A 12,001-nucleotide genomic window follows, 5' to 3' on the forward strand; every position below is an offset into this window, starting at 1 on the left:
TGTGCATTCCAACCAGTTATTTTCATGAACTGAATTATGGTGCCTATAAGTTTTACAGTGAATTTATATATGTTTAAAACATTATTGCATTGTCCAATGCGTTATAAAAATGTTCATTCACATGCGAACTAATTAAATCTATAATATCACGATTATAATTACTATAATTAACTTTAAGGTTTAAGATGCTTTTATTCAGCCAGTTTTATGTATAAGTTCACAATTTTGACCGACAGAGGGCAATGTCATGCTTTTTATGGAAAAAGGAAAATAGTTTGGCTGCTTGAATGTGGAAATACAACGCAATTACAATATAGAAATCTGTTATTAACTGCAAACAAACAATAGTTAATGGGTATCCAAAATAGATTTATGTGATTATTTACTCAGCATGATGTTCTAAACCTCTGACTTTGCTTTTTCTTCTGCTAAGCACTAAATGCAACATAGTGGGACCAGTCACCATACACATTTATTCCATAACTTTTTTTCAATACAATAATATTTAATGTTTTATATAATAAGTTTTTATCAGTTTACAGACCAGGGTCCCCCACATTAGATTCTCAGTCAGCTCAGGGGCCCCCAGTTATAAAACTCTTGCTAGATTTTCACTGTAACATTTTATAGTAACTACAATTAAGAAGCTATCATGCGACATTGTATAAAAATCAGCAGAGCTTTATTCCAAAGTAAAAATAATAATAATAATTCTAAAATTGTCTGCTAGTTAGAAATGTCTTAGAATTTGATATGTTTCCTCTTTGAACTCCACAAAAATATTTGTCTGTCTGTGAATCAAGTTCCTGAAGTCTTTGCATTTTAGTGAGAGAGGAGTAACATTCAGAAGAGGGCCAATAGAAATGATTGATTGGTGTAAATGGCACCACTCAGCTGGGGATATATCACTTTTGGAAGACATAAATAAAACACAAGGAGCATGGAAAGCGTGCCCAGCATGGCTCACTCTTTAATCTGAGTGAACCGGGCGACATCTCCTAGCACCCCATTGAGCCAACCCATTCCAATATATCTACTTTTGTAATGTTACAATGGACATTTTAGCAAATGCATTCCAATACGAGCAAATTAAGTTAAAGAATCTTTATAAGTAGCGCTGACAACACAGATGCGCCGCCTATATGATACGATTGAATATATATCGATTAAAGGAGAAAGACATCCCGGGACACGCTTTCGCTTTTTGACTTTGTGCAGCCTTGTTTTATAGATTTATTTAGTTGTTGCTATCAGCATTTCCTAAATCGTTTGCGTCCGAAAGAAAGCAAACGCTAACTTCATTGCAATGTCCCGCGCTGTTGACGGGTTTATTTTTAGTCGGAAACCGCTGCTGGGCTGAAGGTCCCGCCCACGCGCGGCGCGGCTCGGCTCGGCTCGGCTACTGAGTGTGGATCAGACACCGAGTGACTTCAACGAGGAGGATCTCACTACTGCAGTCTGAAACCATGGCAGAGGAAGTAAGACACCTCTTTGGGAATAGCACGTTTTTCCATGGACTTCTACCTCTCCTGGGGCTTCTCTTGAGCGTCTGCACTGGTGGGTACTTCATCTTTTTCAGGAAGATAACGTGTCATCTTGAATTGAACTTACCTTAAAGTTAACATGCAAGTTTGCGGTGAAGTTTATCTAGCAAGCTGGGACTGCTACGATATGGATATGCTCCGTTAGCTGTTAAACTAAAAATGAACTGTTATTTAACTAATTAACAATAATAAACTCTTTATCTAATTTTAGAAATATTATTATTATTATTATCTACTGCCCAAGACAGCAAAGCGTGTGTCAGCCTATTTTATCGTTGTTTTTCTTTTAATATACTTATTTAGTATGTAACAGCCTATACTTAAATTTCAATTAATGCAAAGGTTTAATTATTTATTGTTTTGTGAGTTTGATGTATAATCTTTACATTTTTTATGAATTTCATGTTAGACTTAATTAATAGCAATATGACTTTTTATTACTTTAATGATGCTTTCTTGCTTATATTTCATAAATAAGTGTAACTGTCAAATTAATTGATGCATCCAGACCAATAGGTGTCAGTATAAAGTTTACAACCACTGGTAGCTTATTATTGATAAATAATCATTGACAACAACTTACTAGGTGCATCTCGATGTGTATACTCTGTACTGTACTCTGTTTTATACCATATTGTAGTATAAATAGTATAAATAGTTCACTGAAAATTCCAAAAAGAAAAGCCAAAAATCAAATACTCAAATGATGCAATTAACCGAAAAAAAAAAGTTTGAAATGTTGTATACGTATTGCTCTAGACAGTCATTAGTACAGAGCCCCGCACATGACATGCAAGAAAAAATAAATAGTAGGCTAAATCGTGCGCACGATTTACTAATTCGTTCCCTCAATGTTCTAAAACGTGCACACGATTACTATTGTGTTCCCTCGATTTGCTAAATCGTGCTCACAATTTAACAAATCGAGGAAACGAATTCGTAAATCGTGTGCATATTTTAGTACATTGAGGGAATGAATTAGTAAATCGTGCACACGATTTAGCCTACTATTTTTTCCTGCATGCCATGTGTGGGGATCCGTACATTAGACTTTGATTTTGAATGAGAAAATAACGTTCTAAAATGCATGCTTTTGACAGAAGGATACATCCCAGCTAACAGAGAACATTGAGAGAAAACGTTCTGAGATCAACATTCTCTGAATGTCCTTATGATGTTACACGATGAATGTTCTCATAATGTTGATAGAAAACGTTTTGAGAACAACTTTCTTGGAACGTCCTTATGATGTTATTTGTACGTGATAAATGTTCTAAATAATGTTTTTTTGATACCTTTAAACAAAGATGTAACCATGAAAAGTAAGTGGACAATTCAACATTTTAGTAACATTTTCTACAATGTTTTTTAAAACATAAATTTTGATACCTTTGTTATAATGCATAGTGTATAGTGTTTCTTTTGGGATTCAACTTCTATGTTCTTTTAAGATTCAGATTCCAGTGTCTCGTGTAAAAAACTCTAACTGATGAACCAGAATGGAATGGCTGTAAAAAGTGTTTGTGTAAATGTGTCTGGTGTAGAACAAGTGAAAGGGTGGGTGTGTTTAAGCAAGGGGGTTAAGGGCGTACTTTAGTGCCTGAGAGGAAAAGGACCGAAGCCGCAGACTCTGGAAGTATTGACCTGTTATTGGGCACTCTGCCAGTGGCATCTTCCACTTTTGGTGCCTTAAATATTAGGTTAAAATAGAAGAAACTCTCTGCTTGCCCTTTAGAAAAACACTGCAAGAGGAAGTGATTTGTTAAACGGAATGACTATAATCATATAGTTTTTAGACCAGTGGGAAGGGTGGAAAAAATGGATGCAGAAAGCAACTCAGAGCATAAAGCATTTGCAAAATGGGGGGTTAGGTCACAGGTCATCGTAGTTCAATTTGACAAACTAGCTGCTAATGTTTGCTTTCTGCTGGTCAGACAGGAGGAATGCTGACTTAAGTAATAAGAAACATAAATGGATGAATTAACAGTTACCTAAACTTAAGGCAGACTGAGTCACTGAATTGAATCAATTTAGAAGAAATATGTAAGAGGTTTTGTGATCTTTAAAGAGCTTATATATACATATATATATATATATATATATAGAGAGAGAGAGAGAGAGAGAGAGAGAGAGAGAGAGAGGCTATAAAAATAAATAAAATATCTGTAATTGCATAATTATTTGCTATCATTAAACTTTATTAATTATATATCTGCAATTTTGCATTTTTGTCTGGGCAGGTCTTTTCATGAATGCATCATAAATCCAGCGTGTATGTAATTTGAAGAGAGAATGAGATTTGAGGCTTTGTAAATTCAGCAGTTTGATTTTCTGCAGTGTGCAAATTGATTGCGTAGGGTCATTTCAAGTATACATTTAGTTGACAGGCCATTCACAGCGGTCGCTATCGGCAAATGACATGCAGGCTAATCCAGGGTCACGTAAGGACAGAGTGCCTGTGATAGCCTCGCTGCTGTAGATTGAGAAAGATCTATGTTATGGAAATACAGTCAGCAAGTGTCACCCTGACCGGACAAATTAGACCAAGGTGAAAGCAATGCAGGCTCAGCTCCTCCATCATGCAGGTAATGCGTCACAAAAATATAGGTTAGCCTATGTTATTTCCTTGCTGCATGCTGAATGGATCAGCCAGACTGTGATTTAGGTTAATTGTTTTTTGTTGGCTTCCCTATCGGAAATATACTTAGGTTTGGCTGCTTTGTGTATGGAGTATAGAAGAAGCCAATGTATGTGAATAGTGATCCTGAATGTGTGCATTCTTTCACAGGAAAATTTCAATGTACTGGCTCTTTATTATGAGTGCTGCATCATCCAGCCTGTCTTTGTACTTCATTTTAATCTCACTTAGCCTACATAACTGCAGGCTGAAATATGACAATCATAGTTAAAGTTTCCTTTGAAGAAGGTCCATCAGGAAAGGACTGTTAGGCTTTATTGTGAGCTGAGGCAGCACGGAGCAAAAGCCATGAATGCAGAGAAGCATTTTGCTGTGATTGTGTTCCTTCCTGGAAGATGTGATAATCAGAGGCTCTGTAACTGGGCTGCTCTCCATTAAACAATGTAATGCAGTAACCTTTGACCATGGGAAAGTGCTGTTCCTTGTCATGAGTGTATTTACTTTGTTGAAAAGACCAAGATGGCTGATCACAGGCATGTGTTGTGTTTTGGATGATGGATTTCCTGTCATGCTTCTTCTGGTCAACCAGCTTCATCAGCTAGTAAAATTTGGTGTTGGTGAATGTGATAATGTAGCAGGTAGGTTTTTCACTTTTGTAGTTTTCTTCCAGCAAGGTCACGTTTTTTTTTTTTTTTTTTTTTTTTTTTTTTTTTTTTTTACAAAATGAGATTTAAGACAAATTATAATATTAAATGTGTCCTTTTATTATTGTTTACACAAAATGCAGCACGTTTCTTTGTGAAATTGAAATATAACAATATTATATTATTGCTCTTTTTTTGGTTTTGATTGCTTCTGTTGTCCTCATTTGTAAGTCACTTTGGGTACAGGTGTCTGCTAAATAACAAAATGTAAATATAATGTAAATGTAAATAGCAAAAATAAATTGAAAAAAAAGGCCAAAATAAAATAAGTAACACACACACAAAAAAAGAAATCTCTTCATATAAACAAAATAAGGCTTTGTCTGTGCTCTTTCCATTTACAATTGTTGATCCAAACAAAAATGCTGCATACATGCAACATGAGCAGTTTTTAATCTAAATTAGATTGTATTATTTTGAAATTGTGAGAAATTTTTACAGAATGATTTGACTTCAGTTTTGTGAAACTACACATAAAAAATATCAGCATGAAACAGAAACAACAGACAAGCTGAATAAGATGCAGATTCTCTCTCAGCCAAGAGGTGGCGTTTAAAGTGTTTCCTTGGTTTCCGCTGTAAACAAAGTAGTGCTGCACTTATGAACTTTAATGTGCATTATACATTTTCAAAGTTGCTTGTTTTTTTGGTGATTATTTTATTTCATGATTATTTTACTTTCTTTTATGTAAAGCACTTTGATTTACCATTGTATACAAAATGTGCTATATAAATAAACTTGCCTTGCCTTATACAGAGGCAAGATGAAAGAGAAAAAATACCATCAAAATTTTCTAAAGACAGTAAGTTTCCCTCAGACATACATTCATATAAACTCTAACCTCAAATTGCACTTCAGCATCCGTACATTTATCGCTGTTCATCATACTTGCGAAATAAGTTGACACAATGTTTACAGTATGTTTATACCCTCCTCTGGAGTAGGAGCTAATTTGGTTTCTGAAAAAAACAGAGTCTGGTACTAAAATAGCACCTAGTCCCGGCGGTGCGAAAATGCCTTAAAGTTTGTAGTTCCACAATTAGTTTTGGTACTATTAAAAGGTTTCAGTGGTGTGAAAAGCCCTATTCAGTGTTATTTTAGTATCCCTTTTAGTATATATATTTTGAATTTTTCTTTTTTTTTTTTTCTTTTTTTTTTTCATTTCATTCAAGTTATAAATAAATCAAATAAATACAGATTTAATAAAATAAGTTACAAATATTTAATTTAATATTACAATTTTATTGCAAGTAACTTTTTTATTGTTTCTAGGGATGGGCGTTTTCCGCAAATATCACATTCGAATATTTGAGCTCACAAAAAAAACTAATATTCAAATATTTGTTTATTTAAATTAAGTTTAATGACACAGACGTTATTTTTCAGCAACATTTATTGTTTCCGTCACTTTGAAGCTTACACACAATAACCTTGAACATTACACATCGTGTTTTGTAGCTGAAACCCTTTAATAATGCATGCAAACAAACAAAAGTACAGATTAAAAGCAAAAAAAAAAAAAAGTGAACAAAGAAAAAACGTAAAGCAGCCTGCAGCAATTAGGCTATTGTAGAACGTATAGCCTACACTTAACTTTGAAACTTTTTAACTGTCAGCAAATTGTTTTTGCTTTTTTTCTATTGTTTTACATTTTCTTGTTAAGAAACACAGGCATGTAAACATGATCAGAGTAAGGCCGACTTCTTAGTCTGTTAACAAAAAGGCCGGCCAAGAAAACGCGCTCTGACAGCACAGACGTTGTCGGGACTCACAATAACGGTGTGCTAAGCGAATACGTTTGGTGAAGCGCTTCGTGTTTTTGTTTAACCACTGAGCAAGAACTGTTCCCACTCGTCTCGGCTGGACTCTCTGTAATCATCGCTGAAGAACTGGCTCACCCTTTTCCGATGAGTGGGCATTGCATCCTCTTCATCGTTGGTGGCGGTGGCTTCATCCACACCACTCGCATCAAGGAAAATGTTCTGATAATGTTTTTCTTTTCTTAACGTTACTTCTCTCGGGTTTTCATTGAGAAACCTGAGATGTTTGTGCCGAGGGTCTAGGGCAGACGCGAGAAGAGTAGTTTACACTGCCACAACAATGTTCTTGAGTTCGGTCACTTTCTGTGATTCTCCACGTCATATTTGAAGTACTGTAGAAGACCGCAGTTCTTAGGGGCCGTTCACATATTGCGTCTTTTGCGCGCTCAAGTTCGTTATTTCCAATGTAGGCGCGCGGTATGCACGCTCATAATGGAAGCAAGGTGGTCGCGATGCTCACGCGATGCTCACGCGGTGCGACGCGGCCCGTTTTCCAGGGGCGTTCGCACCGCATCGAGTTAAAAACATCTCAACTTTTCAGAATGCCACAAGTGCACCGTAGGTCATGTTACAAGAACTAAACATTCAGCTTCATCCTTTTCCTTAACAACGTTGAAAGCTCAGCCAAGATGAAGGAACAGCTGATCATAGCTGTATATGGATTGCCATTTTGAAATAAATTAAGTAGCCAGCTACTGAAAGCAATTTTTTTGTGCTTCAAATCCATTTATCCTTTGCTGAAATTTCCGCGTCTACATGGAGAGAGCGCATCATTGTTGCTTAGCAACGGCACACGCCTTTTCCACGCGTTTTTAGGCGCGATATGTGAACGGCCCCTTATTCATTCATTCATTCATTATTTTTTTGCTTGCATACATCTTCAAATATGCCTAGAGAATCACATAAAGTGGTTTTATTGTGAACTTTTCTTTTTTTTGCGAAGTTCGAATATCATTTTTATTTATCGAATAAATTAGAGCAGAATGAATATTCAAATGTTCCACTATCCGTGCACACCCCTAATTGTTTAATTTTCTATGGTTTAAGTTTTAGTTATCTATAATAACCCTGCCTTTTTACCTAGAAAATAGTTTGATTGTTTTATATATTTTAAAAAGACATTTTAATATGTAAGAATTTTAAATGTGCTTAAAAACATTAAGAATAAAAATGCAACAGTTACTTCTTCAGTGATGATCATGTTTTAAATGATATCATAATGAGGACCCCTGCAATAATATATTGTTCATTTACCCAGTTATCTTGATTGAGGCATAGCATGCACTAAATTCATGAATTTAATTTCCCATTATTGTGACTGCATGGCCACGGTCAGTACTTTCACTTGCAAAGCTTATTCATTAACATAAGATAGTTGCATGCATTGACCATATTTACATCTCTTCCGGTGCATCACTCATGTGATTAGTGTTGAATGTCCTCTAGTTTCCTTACAGAATCAAATCCATCTGTTCATACTGCTCTGAGAGCCCCCTCTGTCCGGGCATTGAAACAAAGAGGGCATTTTATGTGCGATGATCTTCCATGCCGTCTTTGTAATTGTCAGTTGCTGTAGAAGTTTTTAATGAGGTATACTGGGCAGGAACACAGTCAATGCGCTGTGATGTTGATGAGGCCTCGGCTGCGATCTCTTTAGCTGTTGATGTAATCACAGGGACCTGTTGGGTGTGGGGTCCTTATGGACCTGTAGAGACACAAAGGTGGTTTTGCTGCATTTTATTTGTTATTGTAAATATGACCGCATGCTACCCCATGAGAGCATGAGCCCATGGTTTTGTATGACAGGGAAGCTTTATTGTAGAACTTGTAATGATCATTCTGCAGCCTTATAATGATTTCCTGTTGAACTGGGTTGACATCTGACAGGAATAGGCTTTGGTGAGAGAATATTCAGAGGCTTGACTAAATGATGTGTCCTGTAGTACCACCATTTGAGATAATGTGATATGAGTCAATGACATAAGTGTACAATAAAGAGAGTCCTTAAAAGAAAATCTATCCTAAAAACACATGCAATATTTTTAAATAATATACTATACATATTTATATACAGTAGGTACAGAAAGTATTCAGGCCCCCTCAGACCTTTAATCGTTGCACATTTATTAAAAAAGAAAAACTGAAATATCACATTGTCCTAAATATTCAGACCCTTCTGCACACTTTTGATCTAATTACAGCCAGGAGTCTTTTTGGGAAAGATGCAACAAGTTTTTCCACACCTGGATTTGGGGATCCTCTGCCATTCCTCCTTGCAGATCCTCTCCAGTTCTGTCAGGTTGGATGGTATTGGTAAACGTTGGTGGACAGCCATTTTCAGGTCTCTCCAGAGATGTTCAATTGGGTTAAGTCAGGGCTCTGGCTGGGCCAGTCAAGAACAGTCACGGAGTTGTTGTGAAGCCACTCCATTATTAATTTAGCTGTGTGCTTAGGGTCATTGTCTTGTTGGAAGGTGAACCTTCGGCCCAGTCTGAAGTCCTAAGCACTCTGGAGAAGGTTTTCGTCCAGGATATCCCTGTACTTGGCCGCATTTATCTTTCCCTCGATTGCAAGCAGTCGTCCTGTCCCTGTAGCTGAAAAACACCCCCACAGCATGATGCCGCCACCACCATGCTTCACTGTTGGGACTGTATGGACAGGTGATGTGCAGTGTCTGGTTTTCTCCACACATACTGCGTATTATTAAGGCCAAAAAGTTATATCTTGGTCTCATCAGACCAGAGTCCTTGAGGTGTTTTTTTAGCAAACTCCATGCGGGCTTTCATGTGTCTTGCACTGAGGAGAGGCTTCCGTCGGGCCACTCTGCCATTAAGCCCCGACTCACGTGGAGGGCTGCAGTGATGGTTGACTTTCTACAACTTTCTCCCACCTCCCGAGTCCCGACTGCATCTGTGGAGCTCAGCCACAGTGATCTTTGGGTTCTTCTTTACCTCTCTCACCAAAGCTCTTCTCCCCCGATAGCTCAGTTTGGCCGGACGGCCAGCTCTAGGAAGGGTTCTGGTCATCCCAAACATCTTCCATTTAAGGTTTATGGTGGCCACTGTGCTCTTAGGAACCTTAAGTGCAGCAGAATGTTTTGTGTAACCTTGGCCAGATCTGTGCCTTGCCACAATTCTGTCTCTGAGCTCTTCAGGCAGTTCCTTTTGACCTCATGATTCTCATTTGCTCTGACATGCACTGTGAGCTGGAAGGTCTTATATAGACGTGTGTGTCTTTCCTAATCAAGTCCAGTCAGTATAATCAAACACAGCTGGACTCAAATGAAGGTGTAGAACCATCTCAAGGATGATCAGACAAAATGGACAGCACCTGAGTTAAATATATGAGTTTCACAGTAAAGGGTCTGAATACTTAGGACCATGTGATATTTCAGTTTTTCTTTTTTAATAAATGTCCTTGCATTATAGATTAATACATTACATTAAGCAAACTTAAGCAACATTAAGCAAACTTAAGGACAAAGCGCTCAAGCTGGGTGGTATTGATTAGCAATACCGATTAGTGTTCTGGTCTGCCATTTGTGGAAAAGAGGAGTGTGCAGAGAAAGTAAACTAAGTCTATTGTGTTTTATGTTGACCAAACTGCTGCATTACTTTGCTCTTTAATTCAGTCTTGTTTGTGTGTCCTTCCCTTTGTGACATCTCAAGTGTCCTGTGTCTTTGCTGGCAACATTTCGGCCCCCTGAAAGCCTTCAGGAACAACATCTCATCCTTTGATTTTGGCACTTCCTCGCAGACTTGTTTCAGTCGATTTTTTTTAGGAGGACATATAGAGGGTTTTGACATTTCTGTTGTTGCGCAAAACGGAATCATTGTGTGTGCTGATCTAAATAATGGAAACAGATTTTCACACTCATTTGTTTGAATTGTCTCAAGTTCTTCAATTGAGCCCTGCTTACCGTTAGTGTATGCATGAACACTAAGGCTCAGAAGGAAAGGAAAACAGTTCTCGGTGAGTTTGGGAAGGAAGTCAAAAACCCAGCCCTTGTGTGTTCAGATAGCGTGCTGTTCTGTGAAGCCTCATTAACAGCTCGCATTCCATACCTTGGTCACCTTGTTTTGAAACTCACATTTTAATCAGGCGCTCGGAGGACTAATGCTTCATGTAGTGCATTTCAAATGAGTTTCCAGCTTGGATTTCAAATTAGGATCGTTTTTCAGAACAATGTGGTATTCTGAGGAAACTGTTGACTCAAAGCAAAAGAATAGTGGTTCTTTAGAACCTGCAAAAGGAAGTCTTACCAGTCAGGAAGGTGCTAAATTAGGAGTCTCCGTCATTATTCAGAATGAGAGCAATTGTATTTGAGCTGAACTATGGTTTCTGTGTTAAAACTTTACTCAGTTCAGACTCAAGAGCCACCAAAAACATACATGAGTGAAAGTTAAAAATAATAATAATCTACATTCAAATGTACTAACACCAATGTTTGAATGTTTGGGACCTGCAAGATTTTTATTTGTAAAAGAAATTAATACTTTTATTAAGCAGGGATTGATAGAATTGACCAAAAGCAACAGTATAGACATAACATTACAAAAGATTTTTATTAGTAATAAATCTTGGTTTCCACAAAAATATTAAGCAGCTTATTTTTTGTTTTGTTTTCAACGTTGTTCATAAGAAATCTTTATTGAGCAGCAATTCAGCATGTTAGAATGATTTCTGAAGGATCGGGTGACATTAAATACTAGAGAAATATATCATAATATCACTGTATATATCATAAAACTTCCTGTGTTTTTGCTCTAAAAAATGCGGCCTTGGTGAGCATAAGAGACTTTTTTCAAAACATTAAAAATGATACCAAACTTTGTAATAATGGCGCATTTTATCATTTTAAAAATACACCTTTCAAGCAAAGTTGGCCGATAAGCTTAATATGGTTGACAAAATCAAATGTAATCTGTACTTTGAATACCAAAATTTTAGTATAAATTATAATTTCGCTACGAAATTAAGAAATGTAATAGAGAAGCACAGTTATTTTTCAGTTATTATCTTCACTAGTCATTTTTATGCCATGAAGATCATAGAATTCTTGATTGATTGGTTGACAAATGTTCCAAAGCCTTCATTTTCTGCACAGCTATGAAGTAGTTCCATGATTTTGACAATATATATATGATATATGACAAACACATTTTTTTTTTTTTACAGATGCTTTTTAATATAGGAACTACTACAGTTTCAGCTGCGACATGAGATCTAAATGGGACAACCGTCCACACAGATGCCCACAAAACCTTGTTTCTCCATGTGCGAGAATTGAAAGAG

At 36.8% G+C, this 12,001-nt stretch overlaps 1 protein-coding gene across 1 annotated transcript in view; it reads left to right on the forward strand.

Moving 5' to 3' along the window:
• The first annotated feature begins 932 nt into the window (after nucleotides 1-932).
• LOC113115224 (nectin-3-like protein) overlaps nucleotides 933-12,001 on the forward strand; it is a 35,452-nt gene continuing 24,383 nt past the window's right edge. Inside the window, exon 1 of the mRNA XM_026282653.1 lies at nucleotides 933-1,557. Within this exon, the coding sequence (XP_026138438.1) occupies nucleotides 1,467-1,557 (91 nt within the window). The 5' untranslated portion in view covers nucleotides 933-1,466. The remainder of the gene's footprint in view (nucleotides 1,558-12,001) is intronic.

Source organism: Carassius auratus, chromosome 15 (assembly GCF_003368295.1).
Source record: "Carassius auratus strain Wakin chromosome 15, ASM336829v1, whole genome shotgun sequence".
Lineage (NCBI taxonomy): Eukaryota > Metazoa > Chordata > Actinopteri > Cypriniformes > Cyprinidae > Carassius > Carassius auratus.